Consider the following 26,311-nt stretch of genomic DNA (forward strand, 5'->3'; position numbering starts at 1 on the left):
AATTTTAAAAGCAGGGTTTTTTGATTGCATTTTGATCCATTTTTGAAAGCAGAAGTTTCTGTTGCATTTTCAAGGCAAGTTTGTCCAGAATGTATATTTATAAAAACATGAGACACAGAGAGAAACATGGGAGTATCAGAAGAATCTTGTTTGATAGGACCAAAGATCCACCTACCAGTAGTTTAATACTTTGTTGCCAGAGGTGCTGGATGCCTGTGAAGACCCTACAAGGAGGACACTGGTGCAACAGCCCTCCCTATTTGTATACGATGCACCTGGTGTTCAAGGTACACTGCCTTTGAACATGGAGGCTCAGTAACATGGTTTGAGTGTTCGAAATTCCATTTAGAAAGCTTTACTTTGATTGTATCCTCTAGAGACCTTTTGCTAGCCTTAATGGCTTTTATAAAAGCACTTTCAACCCCCTCTTGCAGTGCTAGTGGGAAGCAAGAGTTCTAAGGGGAGGAATGGACATAATAGTGAACAGAGTTTTTATACTTGCAGCACAGACACAGGAACGTGCAATAAGTTTATTTAGTGGTATGTGTGAAGGAGCCTATACTATTCTCTCTTGGACCTGGATTCCAACTTATAGCGGGGAATGTAAGTGGGAAAACATGCCCTTCTTTAACTCAGAGCAGTTTTATTGTGTGGTGACACTGTGTTGATGCAGATGCCCAGGCTTTGATGCTAAACCACTGAGCAGCCACCAAGAGCCACTATGTCTTCATCATCAAGTTAGAATAGTCTCTAAACACTGCTGCCCTGATGCTCCACAGTGAATGGTGCTGTTCCAAAATCTGGGGCCACCACAAAAAAGGCCCCCTCACATGCTTCCACCTTGCAGACCTCCAAGGGCACAGGAGTTGCCAGCATTGTGTCTCTTGTGGATCTTAACTCCTGAGCTAGTGTATAAAGGAGGAAGTACGGTAGTATTTCAGGTATTAGATCAAAGATAAGATATTAAAGTGGATAGGCAGCCAATACAATTATATCAGAAGCAGTGTGCTAGGAGTGTCAGTCATTATTCCAGATACTGTTTTGCACTAGCTGCAGCCTCTGAGCTGTCTGCTGCCCCTATTGACCCTGCTGCCCAAGGCAGTTGCCTCACCTTGCCTTGTGGGTGGGCCAGCACTGCAAGGAAGTGGTATAGAGAGGACTGTTTTGTGTTCCTGGTGCCTCCAATGGGCCCTGATCGATACTTAGCATCCGTCCCAGAGAATCCTAAAAATCTCAAAAGAATTTGTGGCTCTCCAATTCAGGTGGTGTCTTGTAGTATGCTCTTAAGACAAGCAGGCAATTAAATTCCAGATACGATATTAGGAGGCAAGCAGTTCCTCCATCCTCCTCATGGCCAGGCCCAGGGGATCGATGCAGTGGAGCATAAAGCAGGCTATTGCGATGGTTGCTGGCAGTGCATAACAAAGCTTTTTCATAATCTCTGTTATAGATTAGGGAACGAATCTTGGTCTTTACTCCCCAATTGCCACCATCGCCACACACACTCTCTTAAGTAGCAGAGATCTTTATGCTGCTGCCCACAAGCGATGATTGATTGCTTAACTGCTCTGTGTGCTCTTAAGCCAGGCGAAGATAGAGGGGGAAGCTGTTCTTGTTAATTCTACAGAGCACGCATTGAGTTCCAGTCTTGGCGCAGTTCCCATCTCCAGCGTATCTGTTGCTTGCACCTGCATCTTTATCCCCTGGTGTGCTGTTTTGTCTCCCAGAGGTGTCATTCTGAAGTTCTGGACCTGTTGCTGAGGCAGCATTAGCATTTGGCAGTTGTTTTTCGTCTGGCAATCCTAAATTCTGTTCGTGTGGCTGTGTGTTTCTACATTAAGCACCAACTTAGGCTGCTTACATGATGCCCTCCTTTGTAAGAAATTGCATGTGAACCAGTGGGTGAGCTGTTGCATGTGTGGAGTACATCGATGTAGCTGCAAACACAGCAAGTCTTTCCTATGTAGGAAATCTCTTGCATTGGACAAGTCTTGAGGACATTTGCTATTTCAGAGTGGGTTGGGTTTTTTGGTGTTTTTTTGTGTGTGTTTTTTTACTAGGTTCACCTCAAGTACTGTGAGTGAGCTGGTCCAGTTTACTGATTCATCACTTGCATCAAATTCATGATTAGGCCCAATATTTATTTATTTATTTGTGTAAAATGCTTAAATACAGTTTACAGGATGGGAACATACCACAGTGCATTAATAAAGGCAACCATAGACAATAAAATCATCCAGAAACACAAACATTCAATATCAAATGACATTCGGTAACGAAATGCAACTAAAATCAATTCGTGGCTCAATTGGTCTTCCTGGGGAAGGCCAAGAACATCAGGTGTCCCTTCTGAGCTTTTGAGAAGGTCTGCTGGCCTCCAGGTGTCAGGGCATTCCAAAGGCATGGGGACCACGGTTTGACTGACTTCAGTGGGAGAAAGTGGAAAGATTGCTCCCTCTGGTATCCTGATCCCAGCAATTGGAGAAAGAGCGGTTGCAATTTGCTAGCTGCATTGGACCTAGCGTGCAGTCCTTGTATGCGCTTGCAGGCACAAAATGTGACCATAACTGCATGGGCGAACTGGCATTTAAGTATGAATTGCTTTTTCTATCCAGTATGGGAGCTGTAGCCCTTATTTCTTTATTTGTAAGAATACTTTTATACTGAAATTTCATACACACAGAGAGAGAGAGCTTTTATTTTTTTAAGATGAGGTGCTATTACCCATCTTGATTAAAGTGGCATGGGTTCTGGCACAAAATGGCAACTGCAGGCAGCAGGGGAAAATGTGATGGTACTCCACACCGTGTGTGTGTGTGTGTGTGTGTGTGTGTGTGTGTGTGTGTGTGTCACCACAAAAACATATATATTCTTCCTGCCCCCTAGCAATCCTCTCTCTCTTTATAGGAATATAGATATGTGTGAATTCTTGCCCCTTTGAAATTTGACCTGTGCTCAAGGGAAGCCTAGTAAAAAACAAACCCACCCAACCATTCTCCAAAAATGCATCTGCAGCTACACAGATGTGCTCCCTACACCTGACGACCAACACACAGGTTCACATGCTTGAGGCATTGCTGCCACCCACCACCCATTGTAGCTGGCCCCTGCCTTCCCTAGCTGCCACCACAGGGGCTTCTGCCTTGAGGGACACAGAAAGAAGCAGTCACACTTTCTCCTAAACAGTTTCTTTTCCATTTTATTGTAACTTTTAAAAAAAATGAGTGGTGTTTATTTCTGCAATAAGCTTATGTAGACCACTTTTTTATGTCAACCTGAGAAGCGGTATAGAAATACCTCGAATAAATGAATAAATGCATACTCACAACCCCATGTGAAAACAACCAGAATTGCAGATCACCATCTAGCTGCGAAAAAGAGGCTTGTCCGCATAAGCCCTGGCAGTGTAAAGTTTTCAACAGACACCTAAAATTTAATATTAAAAGATGCCTAGTGAATCTCTATCAGAAGAGCGTTCCATAAGACTGGGTCAGCAATGCTGGAGGCTCTTTTTCACATTCATATCAATGAGCCTCACCAACACAGGACAGAGGGGATGGGCACAGCCAGAGATGCTCCTGCAAATGATCTCGGAGGGTTCAGGTGGTCGCTGAGGCCCAAGCTTATGCAACCCTTAAGCATTAGCTTTTGTCCCAAGTAATTCTGAGCTCACATAGGGCACTTACAGAACTGCTGCTAAAAAGAACTGCTAAGAATTTTACCTTCCATTGCTCTTTTAAAGTTCCTCGTCCTTAACATTACAAAGGTAGGCTTTAAAGTGTGAGTGATGCCTGGCTCAGTTGCGCCAGAGGGATGCTGAGCAGAATTCCTCCCATCTGCTGCCTCTCACTTCCTGCTCCTTCCCAGGTCTAGCAGAAGCCAAACGTTGACCTGACAGATGCATGACCCTGTTCAAAGCAGCAGTGTGCCCTAGAAACCACCGAGAATGAAGACATCACTCTTCCTGTCTAAGGGAGATTTATACATGGCTGCTTCTGCTCCCTGACTCCAAACTAATTTTTGCTTCTCCCAGCCTTTTGCTGCCTGGTATCTTATTGCCTGCCTGTTTTCAGTCTTCCGCAGCTTCCTCTTTAGCAGTGAGCTGATCAGCTCCTTGGCTGTCATGTGAGGTGTTCTGCTTGACCTGGAAGCACCAGTCTGGGTTGTTTTCAGCATTGCTCGTTCCTTCATTGTGATTTATTCATTGTTATATTTATAGGCAAAGGTGCCATCTTCTCCGGATGCTTGAGGGGGCCCAACGTGACGTCTTGACATCATGCTTGTGATGTCACAGGACATCCTGACGTCACGTGTGTGATATCATGAGGAGCCAGAGGGTGGAGCCGAATCCCTCTGAACATTTTGTGTGTGTGCACAGCCCTCGAAGTCCCCCCTTCCTGGGGACCTAACTAGGCCCTGCCTGCCTGCCTGCCTGCCTCTCTCCCTGCATGTAGCTCTTGTGTGGGGCTTTCTCAGCTGGTGGCTATGGGGAAAAGTGATGGGGATTTGCCAAGGCAGCTCCTTGCCAAGGGAGCAACGGGCCCTAGATATGCCTTTGTTCAGATCAGCTCTCTTCATAGTATCTTGTGAATACATATACTGTAATCATTTTTCCATGTCTTTCTTAATTAAGACTTTGAGTGTTTTTCTTGTTCATTAAATGTTTCCCAGCATCCTCTTTCATCCGTCTCCAAAACAATGCAAGATGAAGCACAATTGCCACACCTAGCCGATTTTCTTTTAATGCATACAGTGTTCCATGCATTCCATCACTCTATTCTTTCAGCATTCCAGATTGAACAGGCATCACGTAACAGTACTCTACCAGAAAGCATTTAGTCAGTTCTGTACAGTCAAAGTTAGGCACAAGCCTTTCCAATTTAGCTAGACCACAGGCTCCAAAGAAAAAGGAATCTTTAAAATGATACAGTTTTATAAAATTGTTATTTTCTCCACCATCCCTACTCGTTAGGAAGGTTGCAGCACTGCCTTCAGGATAAAAGCCAGCACTGGAAAGCCCAAGTGAATAGAGATCTACACAAGTAGTCTTTCCCTGCAAGCATTCATGCCTGATGCAGGGCTGCTGGGCAGATCCAGAGGCAGGCTCTGCCCTCCCCTCTATTCTAAATGCAGTTCTTCCTGAAGTGTATGTGGCAGCCTGAGTATATTTAGGCCTTTTTCTTTATTCAAGTGACAATTGTATAATTCAGAATGTGAGGCCAATTTCTTTAATAGAGCCTATTTTGGAAGCAGGCAACTTACATGGGGGTTACGTTTTAGGGGTCACACATAAAGCCAATATCGTGTATAGTGAAAACACATTGGGTTCAATAGAGGGTGGGATTACAAAAGTATTTTCCCTGAATTTCCACCCCTTAATTATTTATTTTGCCAAGTATGTAAAGCTGAAAGCACAATTAAATGTGCATGAATTGCAGGATTACTGTAGCAAATATGGGATAACTTTCCCCCCCCCCTGTTACAGGTAGGTAGCCGTGTTGGTCTGAGTCGAAGCAAAATAAAAAATTCCTTCAGTAGCACCTTAAAGACCAACTAAGTTTTTATTTTGGTATGAGCTTTCGTGTGCATGCACACTTCGTCAGATACACTTGAAACAGAAGCAACCAGACCCTTATGAATTGGAAATCATTACCAAGCTTAAAACCACGGAGCCACCTGGGATGAATAAAGACATAGGATTCTTATCTCATTATGCATGATCAAGCTTTCTTTAGCCTCAGCCCTTGTTTTTTCCCCGCAGGACCTATTGCAGTAATCAGCAGTCGTTAACAGCCATCAACAGGTTTACCACTCTTACAGCCTATCACCCATTCCCATCACACACCCCACCCTCTGAATATATATAAGGGTCTGGTTGCTTCTGTTTCAAGTGTATCTGACGAAGTGTGCATGCACACGAAAGCTCATACCAAAATAAAAACTTAGTTGGTCTTTAAGGTGCTACTGAAGGAATTTTTTATTTCATTTTTCCTGTTGAAAGCTGCTATTACATTAGCTCATTAACAAGTCCGCCTTGGCCCCCTCTTTTCTTGACATTGGCTGCAATTCTAACCTCATCTACATAGAAGCAAATCATACTGAATTCAGTGGGTCTTGCTCCTAGGCAAGTGGGATTGCAGTCAAATTCAATCTTTTTCTTTTTTTTAAAAAAAGGATGGTTTGGCTTGGTTCTCTCTGTGCAGAATTAATTGCATGTCTTGAATCACTAGATTCTACAAGTGGTACAGGCAAAATGCACCCACTCCATCAGCTGCTATCCAGTTTTATTGATGCCTCCTTTAGCTGTCCTTCCTGGTTTTTCTGCATTTTGCTAACTGATTATAGCCTTTTATGAGGTTAGCTAGATTATCGTCTCACCTCTGTAACACAAAACCACAGAACACAACAAGGCTTCCTTTATTTCACCTAAAGGCATTTTACTTGAAGTTGTTTTTTATTTTTATTTTTAAAGATTTTATCCCCCTCTTCCTTGAAGAAGTTTAGGTAAATAAATATACATGGCTGTCCTTCCAGTAGGTTAGGCAGAAATACTGATTTGCCCAAAGGATACCCCAGCTGAGCTTTAAGGCCAAGCTAAAATATTCATGTGAGATTTGAACATGGTTCATCTAGTCTAAGGGCAGAGCCCATAGTGTGGGTATTTGAAAAACTCTGAGGGAGGTTATTTGAGGATTGGGAGTTAGGTGTCACCAGTATAGTGGGAATGGACAGCTCTGTTTCTTTTTTTATATCAAATCCAGGTGGGGTGATAGATGTGTTGAAAAGGTGGCTGAAATCAGTAATGGGCTCAATGGGGTGCCAGTAAACTGGGTCATTCTATTAGCTGGTGATACAGTTGGCCAAAGACTTAGGATACAGCTTGTTCTAGGCTGGGTTGCACTGCCCCCAAAGCAGCCTTCATCAGCCCTCCAGCGCTTTTGGACCACAGATCCCATTTGCTCCGGCCAGCACATCTGTCGATGGCAGGTATAGTCTAAGACCGCTGGAAGGTGTCAAGTGCCAAGGCTGCCCTAAAGAATCAAACTTTGTACTATAAGTTCCAGCCCTGCAGACACTCACGTGTCATTCGTAGCGTAAAGCACCTCTAGACAACGTTGATTGGTTTATAGCTGTGACTCATGTTCTGTTAGCATTCGGGTTTGCCTACAGCAGGCATCCCCAAACTTCGGCCCTCCAGATGTTTTGGACTACAATTCCCATCTTCCCCGACCACTGGTCCTGTTAGCTAGGGATCATGGGAGTTGTAGGCCAAAACATCTGGAGCGCCGCAGTTTGGGGATGCCTGGACTACAATAATGCACTATATGAGGAAGTGCTCATGAAAGTTTAGTAACTTTGATTGGTCCCAAATACAGCTGCTGCTGTGCAGACTGGTAGAAATAGGAGGCAGTATGTCTGGTCCCATATTAGCATTACCAATATTTTTAAGCTTGAGATGGTAAACCTGGTGACTTCCAGATGTTGTTGGACTCCAGCTCCCAACATCTCCAGCCAGAATGGCCAAGGGTCCAGGATAACGGGAGCTGTGGCCCTCTGGGTATTGCTGGACTGCAGGTTCCCCACCCCTGGATGGTTTTTTTAAAAAATGGAAACCCACCTTTACTTTTGGAGGTAAAGTAGTGGCAACCAGAGACGGGGCCTTCTCTGTGGTGGTGCCTCAGTTGTATCTCCTTTATACATTATTCTGATTCCTACACTGATTATTTTCAGGTACCATGTAAACATCTTGTTGTACCAGAAGTCTAAGTGCTCAACTCTGCTGCTGTTTTTAATCTGCAGGAAACTCTACATTTCTGTTTAGCCCTGTTATAATATACTAGTGTCATTCAGCCCGTTCAGTAAACGGGCGCTAGAACATGTGAGAGGAGCGGCGGGGCCGCGACCTTCCCTCCCTCTCTGCGCTCGGCTGCTGCGTCTGGGAGGAGAAGGGGAGGCAGTCTTCTGAAGCCCGCTTCCTCCCGAGTAGACCTGCCCGGCGGGGTGCAGCGAGGAGCAGGGCGGGCCGCCAGCCACAGGGCAGGCCGCAGGTGAGGGGAGACGCAGAGAGAGAGAGAGAGAGAGAGAGAGAGAGAGAGAGAGAGAGAGAGAGAGAGAGAGAGAGAGAGGAAGATACCCCTGCACTTCCTTACCCTCTCCACCTCCTCCTCCTCCACCGTGCGGAGCCCTCTTTCCTTCTTTGCGGTTTTTCTTCCCACCTTTCCCCTCTGAGGCAAAGGCTCCCCTCACGTGAGGCGGGGCTTCTGCTTGGCAGTGCCGGAGCTCCCTGTGGCCGCAATGGCAGCGCCGGCGCTTGAGGGAGCCGGCCGAGGAAAGAGAGGCGGAGGTGTGGGGGAAAGAGCCGCAAACTCTTGCCACCACAGCGGCTGCTAACTCGGGTGGGCGGGGAAGGAGGGTAGCAGCGGCCATGTGAGGCTCGGCACGGCGGGACCCGGCCAGGGAGCCTCGGCGAGAGCCAGCTCCCATGAGAGTGTCCTGGGCGCGCGAGCAAGTGTCTCTGCGTCCAATCCCTGTGTCCGTGGGGCACATGCGCAGTAGCGTGGACACAGGGACACAGGGACTGGACGCAGAGACACTTGCATATTATTATATAGGATGTGTGTGCAATATAGTTTTTCTTTTAATGCACAAAGCCTCAAAGGCTACAGTTGGGTGGTGGGATGTCTATATTTTAAATAACGAAACTGCTTTTTTCTCTCTCTCTTTTCGGTCCAGGTTGGCTCAGTCTCTGTGCGCCCTCTTTGTGTCATCACTTGCAATCTCTGTGGTTTTTGCCATCATCCCAGTCTGTCACAATGTGGTGGTGCTTGCAGTGGTCATGGCCGTGGCTGGCCTGGCCATGGGCTGCATCGACACCCTCTCCAATATGCAGCTGGTGAAGATTTATCAGAAGGACTCGGCTGTCTTCCTGCAGGTTAGACAAGTAACAGGGCGCGGTTGGCCTCCTTTTTAACTCTCTCTAGATGCTTGGAGTCCCCCCCCCCAATCTTGAGCCCTTGTTAGGGACCCACGCATCTTGGCTGGCCTGGTATCCTTGCCCCCTCCCACCAAGGAAGGGGTTGGCCATCTCCTCTGATTTGCCACACTGAATGTGACCATTAGTGAGGAACTCCTGGCAGCGCTGCCATTTTTTAGCAGGAGAGAAGGATGAGGAGTATGTTTCTGTTTTGCTGAACACCAGAGGCACTTGAAAAAAACTGCCGAGTCTTGCTGCTTTCTTGGGTGGCTCTGGAATCAATGCAGCCAGAAGAAAAGTCCCTACCCTGTCTTTAAACTAGACGGAAAGGTAGGACTCTCCCTAATTCAGGGCTAGTGACCAGAACAATCTGCAGGCACCAATGGTAGATGCATTTGTGGATCTTCGATCTTCTCTTGTGTCCCAAATCCTTGTTCCTCTCTGTCCACACACACTGCATTTTGAATGGTTGAATGCTATCCCTATTTTACAGCTAGAATTGTTGAGTCACATCAGGACAGAACCTCTCCTGCTTTCAGCTTAACATTTAATTGTGAAACTGGAAACACTTAGTTTCTAGGCATCCCTTTCCAAAAGAAGGTACGATTTAGCATCGGAATCTAACACACTGTTCCTTAGTTGCTTGGATTGTTCCTTAGCAGCTGTGCTGCCTCCATGCTCTGCCCATCTTTCACATAGACCAGGGGTGTCAAACTCAAATTCATTGGGGGCCGCATCAGCAGTTTGGTCACCCTCAAAGGGCCGGTTGTGTCTGTAGGACTATGTGTCTTTATTATCATAAATTATTGTCACTGCATTCAATTATTACTGTTTTTTGTAATAATGTAAGCTCATTCCCGCCCCCACGCGGATCACATTCCTGCGTCATGGCGCGTGTGTGGGAGGGGATGTAAACGAGGGAAATTTGAACAAAAGGTGGGGATCGACGGCTTCCGGGGGGGGGGGCTCAACTAAACCTTCGGCAGGAAGGAGAAAGCCACTGCTGGGATTAAAAACCTGCAGATGGAAAGAGGGCTTCCCTCTCCCGCCCTGGGCACACCCAAACCCTGCTAGGCAGAATGCCACACGCTGCAACCCACCCCATGCTTTGGAGAGGGGCAGGAACATGCGGTGCAGCGCCAACTCCCTGCTTTGCTTTTGCATCCTCCCTCCTCAGCGCCAGAGTCCCTTCCCCTCGCGCTGAGGGAGGGCAGCGGATTTCATGAGGAGGAAGGCGGCGGCAGCCCCAGCGGACATGCATCTTCGCCTCAGAGCTGCTCTTCCCCCCACCCGCGCTGTTGTTGTCTTCGCCGCCGCCTCTCCCTACCGGGACTGCAGGCAGAGGAGGCTTGAAAACCTCCCCCCCCCAAAAAAAATTCCCCTCCCACCTACTCAAACCGCGAGGCGACTCCATCTGGAGCCCTACATCACGAGGGGCTGAGAGGAGGCGGCGGCAGAGCGGGAAGAGCAGGAACCCGTGCCGTCGTCGTTGCCTCCCTCCCGGCCGCCCCCCGGGGAGCAGCTCTGCCGGAACTGAGAAGCCAAAGGGCGGCTCGGGGGTGGGGGGCAGAGCAAAAGCCAGGCACCCTCCCGAGTGTCTATGAGGAGAAAACGGGGGAAGAGGGAAGAGAAACCCGGCTCCATCAAGAGAGCGGCTGTTGCGCTTCACCTACTTCCCCCTCAGGCTCACTCCGCGTCCCTTTCGCCCACTCGCTCACCCACCTCCCGGATGCAGCCGAGGAGAGGAAGGGAAGCGGCGGGCGGCGGCTCCCCAGTGCCGCCTCACTCACTCTCGGAGACAACAGCAAAGCCCGCCAAAAAAAATTCCAGCGCCTGTAGGGCTTTCCTACCTCCTCGGCGGGCTTCCTCCTCCTCCTCCTGCATCTCACTTCCCCGTCTGGCTGCTGTGCCACCGCCTCCCTCAGCCTCATTCGAAATTGAAATTCCCTGGCCAAGGCCGTCAGCGCGGCTCCAGCGCCCCGGCCTCCGCCTGCAGCCCCGCCCCCGGTTTTGACCCTCGGCCAATCGCAGGCTCCAGAACTATTGTCAGCAGCTAATGGCGGCGGCGGCTACGCGGGCCACATGACGAGGTCTGGCGGGCCGGATTAGGCCCCCGGGCCTTGTGTTTGACACCCGTGACATAGACAGTGAAGATCACCAGCGCATATGTCTTTTGAGAACACAGGGACTGAATGCCCTCTGTAAGCACATCCAGTTACCTCACACATGCACAACGTCCTGTGCGCTGAAGATGGTGGTGTAGCCGCACTTGCATCACCATCGTCTTCCTGAAGTTATTTGCACCATTAATAATCTCACTCTAAATAAGCAGACTCAGATATAACTACCCAATTCTGTTCTGGAAGAGTTCGTGCTAACAATGAATAGCTGCACAGAAGCTGGTCTGTGATAGGTACAGTGGTACCTCTACTTACAAATTTAATGTGTTCCGAACACACATTTGTAAGTCAAAAAAATTTGTAAGTCGAATCCCATAGGACTGCATTGGGAGAAAAAATTCGTAAGTCGAAGCAACCCTATCTAAAAATTCGTAAGTAGAAAAAATCCTATTTAAACCGCATCCAAGATGGCGGACAGAGCTCCATTCGTAAGTAGAAACATTCGTAAGTAGAGTTATTCGTAAGTAGAGGTACCAGTATTGCCAATTTTGTGTGTCTTGGGGCATCTCTGCACAGCCCATGTCCCATGCTTTGACATGGACTCGGAAGTGGAAGAAGCAGCACTTTTTTTTCCTTAAAAAATGTTTAGGGCTACTCTCATTTTCCTACTCGTATTGAAGTACTGCCCCTCAATGAGGTCAAAGTTAGATTCACAAAATGTTTAGGGGGATGCATACCCCTGCGTCCCCCCCCCCAACAAAAAAGCATGGGAAGAAGTAACCCTGTGGTGTAAAGCTGTCTCCCTTCGCACTCACCCAATACGATTGCAGCAGTGACGCCATCTTAATTGCGCTAGCTGTAGTCCTAGTTCATACTGTTTGCAGCACATCATATTTCTGTACCTGATACACACACAATACGCCAGTCACTTGTATCACAGCAGCAAGAGCACTTCAGTTGCTGAGGCTCACATATAAAATCCTTTGCAGACCTAATGAAATAGCACGTTCTAACCCACGAAGGATTTGTGTGCCATTAAAAGTTGCATGTTGGGAGTTTGTTTTTGTTTTGTTTTTTTGAGATAATGCACCAGTAGTGATGGGAGAAGGCTTGTCCCAGGAGGGTGCTAGAGCAGAACCTTCTGAGTTGAGGGTTCTTACTCAAGGGTTCTAACTGTTAAGGGTTCTAACATGCTGTCCGAGGTGCTGTGTGTGCCTTGTTGCTGGACATAATCAGGATCTTTTCTCATTCCTTTGTGCAGGCCCTTCATTTCTTTGTGGGCTTTGGTGCCCTGCTGAGCCCTCTGATAGCCGACCCTTTTCTCTCGGACACCAACTGCATCCTGACAAACAGCACGGCCACTGGCAGCAGCAACCTCCCTCACATCCGGAAGTCGCTCGTCCCCCATCATCTTGGAAACTTGTCACACTACGACCTGCCAACAAAAGGGTTGGTGGTGACGCGGGTGTCTTACGCCTTTTGGATTATGGCTTTGATCAACGTAAGTAGTGACACCGTCCTCCTGGCTGATCGTTCCAGCCCAGCGCTTAAAGTAGTTTGACTGGTGGTGCCAGGGGGGGGGGGATGTGTCTCTTGGCCGGCTTCATCAGAGGAGCCCGCATAAGGCAGTGTGCCAGGGAAAGTAACTTGATTCCACTTTGCACGTCTAAAACCGTTCTTGGTTTTATGTTGGCACCAAATCAGCTCTTCTGTCTTCCTGCCTTCATTGTTCTCTCACTAAAGTGAAATAGTATTGAAAGAATTAGTAACTGCAACAGAATGTGGCAGCGTGGGGTGCTGCTGTCCAGGATTTCAGTCACTCTGTTCCGTCATTCATCGTTCTTTCCATTATCCTTTCCCACATCTACCCACACACCCCATGCAGCCAGTCAGAAATCCCTGGCTTGTTTAGTTCTCATTGGGCCATTTTGGGAGTCCACCCCAGGTTTATTTCTTTAAAAAAATTATACTTCTGCAAATCTTTGGCTTTAATCTATATATATATAAAAATGTAAAAATCTTGAAATTGACGGCCGCTATGTTCTCCGTAACTGCTTGACCAATCGTCCTGAAATTTTGACACAGCGATCCAGGCCACTCCCCGAGGGTTGTAGGGGACATGAAAAACCTCAAATCACACACCTCGGCAGGATTTGACCCGCTTTTCCACCAAGTCAAACAGCGCCCTCAAGTGGAATTCCTCCCACAGTACACCCCCTCCCTTCCTGAGAAATCTAAGCCACACCCACAAACCAAATGACATCATCATCAACCAAGTAACTTAAACCACACAGGCGGCCATTATCAGACAGACTAGGCCGCTTTCCAGACTAGGCCAAGTGGAGGTAAGGGGGGGGCAGGGATACGTAATGGGTCAGAACGGGGGGGGGGAGACACAGGGATGAAACCTGCCCTCTCCACAGTGTCTCGCCTCGACTCAGGGGGACTCTGAGGCTCAGGGGGATCTGAAGGGGGGCTATTACCCTCCATTTCACAGACTAACACACAGCAACGCGTGCAGGGCCAGCTAGTATTTTATATTTTTTGTATTATGATCCATTAAAACCCACTTTGATACCACCTTTCATTCAAAAATATCAAGGTGGTTTACAGCCATCTGAAATACAAGCTTACTAAGATCAATACTTTTAAAACCACAAACACAATATAGTCAATACCTGGCTAATATCCACCTATTACCAAGCAACACACAGCTACGTTGCCCCCATTAGCATTTCTAACTTCATTTCAGTGACTAATGGAGGTCCAAAGAGCAAAGAACTGATCAACCACTTTTGAGTGGCAGCACTGGCAGTGATAACCTTGGCCCGGAAAACACTAGGAGGAATTTATTTAGACAGGTGGCACAGACAGGCACAGCAAATCACCCTCCTGGGAAAGTTGACCCTTGTAATGAAGGTCTCTAGGACAAAATAAGCATGACAAACCTATGGCACGGTTTTATTGTGTACACATGGCATAGGACACATGTTTAGGGAAGCTTTTAATGTTTAATAAATTACTGTATTTCTAATATTTCTGTTGGAAGCCACCCAGAGTGGCTGGGGAAACCCAGCCAGATGGGCGGGGTATAAATTATATTATTTATTTATTTATTTATTTATTTATTTATTTATTTATTTATTATTAGAAACACAGGCAATCACCTCCCTTAGCGTAGAGAAGGCTTTGGACATACTGAAATCTGGGGCATTGTTGCCTTTCCACTTTTCTTCCTGCTTTTGGAATTGCCTGTGTGTAACTTCCAGTCTTCCTGCTGGTTAGCATGAATCAAAAGGGTCTGTGTTGCTTTGGAAGTATGGTTCTGTTTCTGTTGGGGTGTGAGTGATCTGCACATACATGCATGTGCAAAAGCAGTTGACATGAAACTTGAGTGCAGCCTTCCCCATCCTGCTGTACCCTCCAGACAGTGTTGAACTCTAGCTTCTGTCAATCCCAGCCAGCATGGCCCATGGTCAGGAATGGTGGGATCTGTAATAATAATAATAATAATAATTTATTTATACCCCGCCCATCTGGCTGCTTTTCCCCAGCCACTCTGCGTGGCTTCCAATCAACTATTAAAAACAGTACAGCATCAAACATTAAAAACTTCCCTAAACAGGGCCGCCTTCAGTTGTCTTCTAAAAGTAAAATAGTTGCTTATTGCCTTGACATCTGCTGGGAGGGCGTTCCACAGGGCGGGTGCCACTACCGAGAAGGCCCTCTGTCTGGTTCCCTGTAACCTCACTTCTCGCAATGAGGGAACCGCCAGAAGGCCCTCGGTGCTGGATCTCAGTGTCCGGGCTGAATGATGGGGGTGGAGACGCTCCTTCAGGTCTATAGGATCGAGGCCGTTTAGGGCTTTAAAGGTCAGTACCAACACTTTGAACTGTGCTCGGAAACGTACTGTAGTTCAGCAACCTTTGGGGGGAAATGCTCTAGGGAGGGCACTGCAGCCCTGTTCACCAAACTCCCGCTGAGATTCCTCACAAGCCATAAGTGTGGCAAGCTTTTGTCTGGGAATCAAATGGAGAAGTGGAAGGTTTCTCACAAGTTCCCTTCTCCAGGCAAATTTGGTACTGCAGGCAGAGCCACCCCATACATTTAAGCACACCCAATGCAAGTTAAAAACATGTGATTTCCCCCAAAGAATCACAGAGCTACAGATCCTAGTACCCTAAACAAACTATGGTCCCCAGGATCTTTGGGGGCAAGTCATGTGCTTTACATGTATGTTAGGTGTACTTTAAATGAATGGTGTGGATCTGCATCATTGAGTCTCAGCAAATGTGCTTAGTGCAGCCTGGCTAATCTGGGTGGTAGGAACACCTCCATCTTGAACATTGTTTTGTATGGTACAGCCGCCACTGTGAGCATTATGCATGGTACAGCTGTCACACAGGTCTCTTGGTTTCCAAGATGATAATACTCACTATGCTTGGTTCATGATGAGAGGTAGGAAAAACTTGGGAGACAAATGGGAATATTTAAGGGAATGGAAATGCTTTTTTAAAGCATCTCTGTTATTAAGGTTCTTGCTGGTTTTTGAGTGTCAAGTAAGTAGAGGCTCTCTCTTATCTATCCCTCTCTCTTCTCTCTAGCCTTGTTTCCTGTGCTTTGCAGTTAGTTATGAACTAAACCACACTACCTGAGGTGTACGAGACCTCCATATCTTTCTGGTATAATTCCTCTGTGTATTCTTGCCACCTCTTCTTGATGTCTTCTGCTTCTGTTAGGTCCTTACCACTTTTGTCCTTGATTATGGTAATCTTTGTACGAAATGTTCCTTTCATATCTCCAATTTTCTTGAACAGATCTCTGGTTTTCCCCATTCTATTGTTTTCCTCTATTTCTTTGCATTGCTCATTTAAGAAGACCCTCTTGTCTCTCCTTGCTGTTTTTTGGAAATCTGCATTCAGTTTCCTGTATCTTTCCCTATCTCCCTTGCATTTTGCTTGCCTCTTCTCCTCCGCTATTTGTAAGGCCTCGTTGGACAGCCATTTTGCTTTCTTGCATTTCCTTTTCCTTGGGATGGTTTTCATTGCTGCCTCCTGTATAATGTTACGAGCCTCCATCCATAGTTCTTCAGGCACTCTGTCCACCAAATCTAAATCCTTAAACCTGTTCCTCACTTCCACTGTGTATTCATAAGGGATTTGATTCAGATTGTATCTTACTGGCCCAGTGGTTTTTCCTACTTTCTTCAGTTTAAGCTGGAATTTTGCTATAAGAAGCTGATGATCTGAGTTACAGTCAGCTCCAGGTCTTGTTTTTGCTGACTGTATAGAGCTTCTCCATCTTTGGCTGCAGAGAATATAATCAATCTGATTTCGATGCTGTCCATTTGGTGATATCCATGTGTAGAGTCGTCTCTTGTGTTGTTGGAATAGAGTGTTTGTGATGACCAGCTTGTTCTCTTGACAGAACTCTATTAGCCTTTGCCCTGCTTCATTTTGAACTCCAAGGCCAAACTTGCCAGTTGTTCCTTTTATCTCTTGATTCCCTACTTTAGCATTCCAGTCCCCTGTAATGAGAAGAACATCCTTCTTTGGTGTCATTTCTAGAAGGTGTTGTAGGTCTTCATAGAATTGGTCAATTTCACTTTCTTCAGCACCGGTAGTTGGTGCATAAACTTGGATTACTGTGATGTTAAAAGGTCTGCCTTGGATTCGTATCGAGATCATTCTGTCATTTTTGAGATTGCATCCCATTACAGCTTTTGCCACTCTTTTGTTGACTATGAGGGCCACTCCATTTCTGCTACAGAATTCTTGCCCACAGTAGTAGATATGATAGTCATCCGAACTGAATTCGCCCATTCCCTTCCATTTTAGTTCACTGATGCCCAGGATGTCGATATTTATTCTTGTCATCTCATTTTTGACCACATCCAGCTTACCTCCACTCATGGTTCTTACATTCCAGGTTCCTATGCAATATTTTTCTTTACAGCATCGGACTTTCCTTTCGCTTCCAGGCATATCCGCAACTGAGCGTCCTTTCGGCTTTGGCCCAGCCGCTTCATCAGCTCTGAATCTACTTGTACTTGTCCTCCGCTCTTCCTCAGTAGCATGTTGGACGCCTTCCGACCTGAGGGGCTCATCTTCCAGCGTCATAACTTTTATATGCCTGTTGTCTTTGTCCATGGAGTTTTCTTGGCAGGGATACTGGAGTGTCTTGCCAGTTCCTTCTCCAGGTGGATCACATTTAGTCAAAACTCTCCACTATGACCTGTCCATCTTGGGTGGCCCTGCATGGCATAGCTCATAGCTTCTCTGAGTTATTCAAGCCCCTTCGCCACGACAAGGCATTGATCCATGAAGAAATGGGAGTGCCTGATCACCTCATCTGTCTCCTGAGAAATCTCTATGTGGGACAAGAAGCTACAGTTAGAACTGGATATGGAACAACTGATTGGTTCAAAATTGGGAAAGGAGTACGACAAGGTTGTATATTGTCTCCCTGCTTATTTAACTTATATGCAGAATTCATCATGCGAAAGGCTGGACTAGATGAATCCCAAGCCGGAATTAAGATTGCTGGAAGAAATATCAACAACCTCAGATATGCAGATGACACAACCTTGATGGCAGAAAGCGAGGAGGAATTAAAGAACCTTTTAATGAGGGTGAAAGAGGAGAGCGCAAAATATGGTCTGAAGCTCAACATCAAAAAAACCAAGATCATGGCCACTGGTCCCATCACCTCCTGGCAAATAGAAGGGGAAGAAATGGAGGCAGTGAGAGATTTTACTTTCTTGGGCACCTTGATCACTGCAGATGGTGACAGCAGTCACGAAATTAAAAGACGCCTACTTCTTGGGAGAAAAGCAATGACAAACCTAGACAGCATCTTAAAAAGCAGAGACATCACCTTGCCGACAAAGGTCCGTATAGTTAAAGCTATGGTTTTCCCAGTAGTGATGTATGGAAGTGAGAGTTGGACCATAAAGAAGGCTGATCGCCGAAGAATTGATGCTTTTGAATTATGGTGCTGGAGGAGACTCTTGAGAGTCCCATGGACTGCAAGAAGATCAAACCTATCCATTCTTAAGGAAATCAGCCCTGAGTGCTCCCTGGAAGGACAGATCGTGAAGCTGAGGCTCCAATACTTTGGCCACCTCATGAGAAGAGAAGAATCCTTGGAAAAGACCCTGATGTTGGGAAAGATTGAGGGCACTAGGAGAAGGGGACGACAGAGGACAAGATGGTTGGACAGTGTTCTCGAAGCTACGAACATGAGTTTGACCAAACTGCGGGAGGCAGTGCAAGACAGGAGTGCCTGGCGTGCTATGGTCCATGGGGTCACGAAGAGTCGGACACGACTAAACGACTAAACAACAACAACATGAACTAAACCAGTTATTCAAGCTCTCTGAGAAGCAGGGTGAGATTCAGAAATATTACTGCCACGTTACTGAGAAAATATAGGTGTAAACTAAGCAAACAGGACAAGAGTTCACATTTAGTGAAAGGCTTTGTTTTCTTACATAATTGATTTGTCCTCACCTTGCCAGCTTCTCCTTGCCAGCTTCTCCTTGCCAGCTCTGGCACTGAACCCCTAAGCTGCCTGGATGGGAGACGGTTTGGGAAATAATATAAGCCACACTGAGCTTCTTGGATGAACAGAAGGATGCGAAAATGGCATGCCAGAGTTTTAAACTAACTGTGGCTTATCAGGATGGAGTAAGGTCTTGGTGCTCACTGCCCAAATTGTCCCCTCTTGTCACACTGGGAAGGGAAAAGCTACAAGAACGAGCTAAGAATATAAGCCATGGTTTGTTCTTGGCTTGTCCCTGTTTGTTTGAGAAGAACAAGCAAGGAATACTGGTTTGCATGTAATGGTTTGTTCCCAGCACAGATCTGTGCAGCAGATCTGTGCAGTGTTCACCAGCATGTTTGCTGGTAAGATGCAGATTAACTGTTCCTTATGCTTATGTGTGTCCTTGGGTTATTGTGCACTTCCCGTTTCCTTGACTGCTGAGAAGATCCAGGCACAGGGCTGCCTGGTTTGGATGAAAGAGCATCTGAAGACATGGGGTGTCTTTGCCTCTATAGTTTCACCTAAAGCAAAAAATACAAACAGCAGGTGTTCCTATGAGGCAGCCGATTTGCTGGCCCACATCGCATCTCCAGGGTGAGACTCCCTAAATAAAAAAATGGGGTACCCATTAGAAATGTGAAGGCCCAGAAAAAACCCGGGAAAATTCGGGGGGGGGGGACACAGTTTTTTCCCTGAAGCCTTTTTTGTTTTCCCCCGAAAAATAGGAAAAATAGGAAAAATAAAAAATAGATAATGGAAAAAAGAAGTGCTAATGTAGCATTTTTTTCTATTTTTGTTTTTTTCTGGAAAAAAACGGGGGTTTTTCCAAGCTTCAAAATTTCTAGTACCCATGGCTTTCCAGCTGTTGCTGAACTACAGCTCCCATCATCTCTGGCCATTGTCCATAGCAACTGGGGCTGGTGGGACTTCGGTTGTCTAGAGAGCCACAGGTTCCCCATATCTGCCCTGTGTCCCAGCTTTAGTGAACTGGTAGTTCATTTTCTTCTCCATGCGCACACACCCAGTTTCTCTTGCAAACTGCTATCTGTTCATGTGCAGACACATTTCTGCCCTTTTCTCTTAGCCAGGATAGAGGCAGGTGAAGTTTCTTTCTCCAAGACCTGGTAGGTGTCTCATTCAACCCACATTTCTTACCGTCTTTTGACCATTAACTCGCAGGAGCTAACTGTTCTGGGCGGAGAGCCAGCAATCTCTGGCTAGTAGCCATAACAATATTGCATTATTAGGTAATTAGTGTCAGTCCCGTCCCCCGAATACATTCAGAATGTATTCCTGAATACAGTACATCAGAAATGTATTCTGAATACATTTTGGAGGTATTCTAAAGTAGCATTCGGTACCAAATCATGACTGAACTTCAGCAGTCAAAGGAATTTTTTCTGGATAGCATCTCCATAAGTTCTGTTGCTAAAGGGACAGTTGGTTATATTTATTTCCTCCTGATATCATAAGCCTCATCTTTTTAAAGATATCCCATACAATATGCTTGCATAATTTTTTAACACTTCGCAGCCTCTGCAAGGATTTCTAGCCCTTGGGTGGGCGTTGAAACTTCTATTTTCTGCCTCGCCTGTGAAATATTAGAACCACCTGCTTGTATGCCAGATCTGATGTAGTCAGGCTAAACATATGGAGCTGGTTGGATAAGGAGGACATGGATGTTCTCTGCCTAAAGAGGAGGCTGGTGAAAAGCTCCAGCCTGAGATTCTGCAAAATGCAACAGAAGCACTATAACCAGGTCTAGTAAAAAGTGCAAAATCTCTGGTCACGGAGGAAAGAACAGGTGAAAAATGGGCATCAACAGTCAACATATTACATGGAATTTTTTAAAATGATGTGAATTATCTAGCTTCTCTTTAGTAGTGGATCACGGGGCAGTTTACAATATATAAAAAATAAAAATACATAAAACAGTTTAGAAGGCCACAGATTGCTTAATTAGCCCATGGCCTGGTTGTAGAGGAACGTTTTTGCCTGACACCTAAAGATATGTAACAAAGGTGCCAGGTGAGCCTGCCTGGGGACAGCATTCCAGAAGCAGGAAGCCACCACGGAAAAGGCCTGTTCTCATATTGCCGCCCTTTGTGAAGAAGAGCCTCAGATGGTGATTGCAAGGTCCAGTTAGGCTCAAGACACAGGAACTACTGGATACCATTATTCAGGGAAGACAATACTGCATTGGAAAGCTTCTGCATCTAGCAGAGCCTTTGCACAGCAGCTTTTGAGACAGAGCAGTTGTATCTGATAAGTGGGAAAATTTCAGCAGTGATACTCTTAAAAGGTCCACTCCACAGCCATTCTTAAATTGCCTGAGTGCTGGTTTTGGGCAAGGTTTGTGTGTAAGTTCATGAACCCTCTCCCCTGGTTATAGAAATGAGCAGTTGCAGCACTCTTAAAACAGGCCTTTCCTAAAGCGAGAACCTCTCCCGCCCCATGAACTCAGAGACTTTGTCATAGTTGGCACCTGAGCATGGAAAACCCTGAAAGCTCTGCTGAAAATGGTTACGTTTTTCTTCCTGTTACACCAACCTGTTGAGTAATAGAACCTGGAAGTGAATGCAGCAGGTGACAGCAAAAAGAGCAACTGGGCTCATCTCAATGTGTTGCGTGAACAAGCAAGTCCTCCTCTGTGCTGGCTGATGTGCAATTCAAGGCAAGCCTTTGGGGGCCTTTCTAAAAATGGACCCTTGTCCCAAAGGCTTTTGTTTTGTTGAAGCAATGGATATGGCCATATGTTGGTAATGAAGTAATGAAGAAAACAAGGGGCTTTTAAAAACTGGGATGATAGTCCATAGAAATCTCTGTGTTTGGGGAACTCAGAAGCTTATACAGTCATACCTTGGTTGTCGAATGCCCTGGAACTCAGACGTTTTTGCTCCTGAATGCCACAAACCTGGAAGTGATTGTTCCAGTTTGCAAACGTTCTTTTGGAACCTGGAGGTTCGATCATAGCTGCCAAGTTTTCCCTTTTCTCGCGAGGAAGCCTATTCAGCATAAGGGAAAATCCCTTAAAAAAAGGGATAACTTGGCAGCTATGGGTTCGATGGGGCTTCCACAGCTTCTGATTGGCTGCAGGAGCTTACTGCAGCTAAATCAGAAGCCGCGATTTGGTTTTCGAACGTTTTGGAAGTTGAACGGACTTCCGGAATGGATTCCGGTCAACTTCCAAGGTACAACTGTATATCTATATCTATAACCTCACTTCTTACGGGGATATACTATATCTGGGCTATTTTCCTGAAGGCCAAACACACTAATAAACTGGGTGCATTATGCTGAAAAATATGCCCACATATTGGTAGAGGTACCTTGAAATGGGATCGTGACTTTTTAAAGAATTGGGGCAGAATTGGAGGTACAAAGTGAGGGTGGGGGTGCTAGTCTTCTGCTTAGAGTAGACAAACGAGGCACTGTTTTATACTAGCGGTGAGCTTTTTCTTGAGCAAGCTTGGAGGTAGAGCACTAAATAAAAACAAATGGGTGATGGGTCAAGGGATATAACGAGAGAGGACCATAGCTCAGTGTGAGAGCATCTGCTTTGCATGCAGAAGGTCCCAGCTTCAATCCCTGGCTTCTCCTTTCCTCTAATAGTTGTTTGATATGCAGAGATTTATCAAATGAAGATATTCTGGAGCTGGCTGTAGGAAAAGATTCACCTGCCAGATTCCTCCACAACAGACTACTGTAAATAGCACAGGAGCAGGGCCAGAAGAAACCTTGATGTTCAGAAGAGCAATGTCACCCAAGTGTGAAACGGCTAGTTTTGTTAGAGGCAAAGACCTGCTTACTTAAATACTGTTATACTTTTCAGATCAGATCAAATTAGTTGTTTGGACCATATGCCAGCAATAACAATAAATATTTGTTATACGGCATACAGAATGTGAATTAATAATTAAGCCAACCCACTGGATCCACAGGATAGGAAAACCTCTTAGATGAGCATTCTCTGCCGCAAAGACATAGGATAGGTAGAGCCACCTTTTCCGTGACCTTTTCCATCAATGGGTGCAGGCTGGGTTTTGCTTCGCATTGTGGGCAGAGCATTTAGCCATGAAATGATTTTGCTGTTTGTTTAGGCTGGTGAGGCCTGTGCCAAGGCCTCACATTAAACAGTGTACCAGGAGGTCTAGTATATCGCCCCGAAGCAAGCATGCCGAGTTGTGAGATCCTGTAATAAAATGCCTTGGCCCTGCCTGTGTGTATCTTGGCAGATGAACCCAGCTGTGGAAGCCAAACAAGCTCATCAGGATCATTCAGCCTGCCCCCCCCTTTCTTAAAGGTGAAAAACTCAAGCAGATATTGAAAGGGGGTAGTTGTGCCTGTGAAATACTTGGATGGACTTGGAAGAGTAAAGTATTCAGTTGTCCATTTATCTGAGATTGTGCCACAATAAATCTGTTAAGTCTTTAAGGGGCCGAGGAAGATAAGCCTGCATGGAAACTTCACTCCCTCCAAGTGGAGGCCTAGCTCCCTTGCCCCAGATGTTTTGAGTCAGGGCTGTGCTTATTCAGGAGGGAAGAGGAAAGCACTCTGCCCATGCTCAGTAACATTTGTTGCTTTTTCTTAACATTTGGGTGCCTTCATACCAAGTCTGAGCTCAACTTCTCAAGCTGCATTTTTGCACTTGGAACTTCCCCCCCCCCCAAAAAAAATGCATTTGCAAAACTGATCCTTCCACCTGTGTGTTTCCAATCTGGTTGATCTGTGGATTGTTTCTCCTCACCTGCAACATGGCTGCCCCAGCACCACTACTGCAGAAGGCAACCATGCCCCCACTATCTGGGAGGCAGAATGCCACCTGCACATTTTCCCTCGAGTTCAGGATAGAAATTGGCTGAAGCCATGTGCTCCTTATCCTGCCATGTGGCATGACAGTTCAAATGCTGGACTAGATGTAAAGGACCCCTGGACGGTTAAGTCCAGTCAAAAGCAACTATGGGGTTGCGGCACTCATCTCGCTTCAGGCCGAGGGAGCCAGAGTTTGTCCACAGAAAGCTTTCCGGGTCATGTGACCAGCATGACTAAACCGCTTCTGGCGCAACGGAACACCGTGATGAGTGCTAGAGCGCACAGAAATGCTGTTTACCTTCCCGCCGCAGCGGTACCTATTTATCTACTTGCGCTGTTGTGCTTTCGAACTGCTAGGTGGGCAGGAGCTGGGTGAGAGCAAAGGGAGCTCACCCCGTCACACGGATTCGAACTGCTGACCTTCTGATCGACAAGCCCAAGAGGCTCAGTGGTTTAGACCACAGCGCCACCCGTATCCCAGATGACACCCATATTCAAATCTTTGTTTGTTAATGAGGCGGGGGGGGGCAGGGAGATCTTGAGCCTATCAGCCAAAACTACCAAGCAGGTCTGTTGGAGGCTAAATTGAGAGGGGAGAAGACAATGTACAGTGTTCTTGGAAGCAGGGCAGGATGGAAATGAAATAAATACATAAATCACAGCCCTCTGCATTATAAAATTGCTTTTATGACCAAAATTTTATGACCAAAATTTTATGACCAAAATTTTATGGAAAAGCAGGACCAAACAACAACTCCTCTTGACTAAATATTGATTTCCCAATAAATACATGATAAGTACCCACACTCTTCTGAGAGAAGCTGTCTGTGCAGGTATGCAGGCTTTAGATCTCATTTGTTCTCATAGCTCTACCAGCAATACCCCCAAATTTCTCAAGTTCTAGTTCCTGTAAAAGGGTGATATTGCCCTAACAGATATATGGCAACCCTAGAATGCATTCTGGAGCTTTGTTGATACTTCTGAAGTTCTGGTACAGTAAGCCCACAACCTATGCACATTGAACATGTGCATTCAGTTTTACATGCATGGCAAAAAGAAATTTTAAAGGGTTGGGGTTCCGGAGAAAAGGATGTTGGCAATCAGAGCTGCCATTGCACCCAATGAGTTTTGACTACGCGGTTTTGGCTTTAGGCAGGATCCACAGAATGTAACCTCTGTGTAAGTTGCGGGCTTACTGTAAGTGTGGATCTCGATCAAAGTTCTGAGTAGGGTTTTCAGCGTCCTGACTATTGGCTGATACTGGGAACTTTCCAGGGGTGTGTGCAGAAACTGTCACCCCAAGGAATTCTGGCAGTTGCAGCTTCAGGGCTCAGAATGTGACTTGCACAGGCAAAAGTTGTGCCAGGTGCCACCTGCGAAATGAACCATGCAGATCTAGCAGACAGTAGTGCTGAAGGTTCCATTGGGGTAACTCCCCCCCCCCAAGAGCAGCATCCGATATTTAAGCATAGGCAATATGGCTTGCACTCCCAGTAGTGTTTGCTTGGCAGAAAAGGAGCTTGGGCCGACAACAGATTAGGAGACATTGGAGGTGCATCTCAAGTTACTGAATGCTACCTTTAAAAATTATCATTTCAGCTTTACTGCAGCAGCACTTAGCGTAAACCAGAAGCAGGAGGTGGTTATGCATGGTGTGTGTGTGTGTGTGTGTGTGTGTGTGTGTGTGTGTGTGTGTGTCTGTAGACTCTAATATCTGAAGGCTGTACTACATGTGTTTGCTCTCTCTCTAATTCGCTTTTGTTTATTTTTAGAGGAGCTAGCAGCAGAAAAGATTCTAATTACCATTTTCTTGCTTTTGAACTGGACTAACATGCTGACCCAGTTAAGCAAATCACAGCAATTCCGGGCTTATCTGCCAACCTTTGCTCACAAAGGTGACACTCCAGATGAGATTCCTCTTTGCATATTTAATTATCTGTGTTCATTAAAATCCAAGCCTTCCGTTTGTCTTGAGTTTTCCATTCTTGGGAGCCTGAGGTTGATTTCCTCATTTTATTCTGGAGCCTTGTGACTTCTTGTGTGCAATTCAGAGACCAAATCTCATTTATATCCACAGGGATCTCACAAGAAGATTAATAGGGATATTTTGTATGCTACTTTAATGTTTGACAGTTTAATGTTTTCCCCAGCCAGAACTTACCTTTGCAGCATTTGCAAACAAGGTCACTATTGCCATTTCACAGAGGGCAAAGTAAAGGCTGAGACAGTAGGGGAAATACAGGATACCGACCTTACACTTGTCTAGCCTGCTGTTCTCCCAAAGGGCAGTGTGAGGTCTGTTTATTCTGCTCTGATTTTTGTGGCCATTAATGCAAACTGCTCCTGACCTCCGGAAGGATTCTAACTATTAGGGGGAAACTTTTTTTTTCCTTCCATGGGACCGAACTGGCTGTTCTTGTTCCTATTGTTCTGTGAACAATGGAGGGCTCTTAAATGAATTCAGCTGAGGAGGGGGAACCTAGAGGGAGCAAATGCGCCATACATTGAAAGAATACCTTGAGCCAACAAAAACCAGGAAATGTGCACTTGCGGCTCCTGCACATTCACAGAGAGCAAAAACAATATATGTGAAACCAGCTGTTAATGACGGACGACCTGGACGACCCAGCTTCTGCCATCAGTCTGGTGGGGAGAGGAGGAAGACGGCTTCATTTATTCCTTTCATACCCCACCACCATCCCACACATGAAAGTATACATGTTAACTACCGGTAAAAGTACATAATGTGAAAGCACAGTGACCTTTCAGAGTTTTAAATTCATATGTTCCGTTTTGGGACCGCAGAGGAACAGCAGAGGGCGCTGCTTCTGTGTACCTGAACATAGAATTACACAACGGT

The 26,311-nt window shown here is 46.1% G+C and overlaps 1 protein-coding gene across 2 annotated transcripts in view; it reads left to right on the plus strand.

Moving 5' to 3' along the window:
• MFSD4A (major facilitator superfamily domain containing 4A) overlaps nt 1-26,311 on the plus strand; it is a 49,407-nt gene that overhangs the window by 9,242 nt on the left and 13,854 nt on the right. For both annotated transcript variants that reach the window (XM_035124300.2, XM_060277109.1), the window contains exons 2-3: nt 8,734-8,932; nt 12,356-12,595. In XM_035124300.2, the coding sequence (XP_034980191.1) occupies nt 8,734-8,932; nt 12,356-12,595 (439 nt within the window). The remainder of the gene's footprint in view (nt 1-8,733; nt 8,933-12,355; nt 12,596-26,311) is intronic.

Source organism: Zootoca vivipara, chromosome 7 (genome assembly GCF_963506605.1).
Source record: "Zootoca vivipara chromosome 7, rZooViv1.1, whole genome shotgun sequence".
NCBI classification, from domain to species: Eukaryota; Metazoa; Chordata; class Lepidosauria; order Squamata; family Lacertidae; genus Zootoca; species Zootoca vivipara.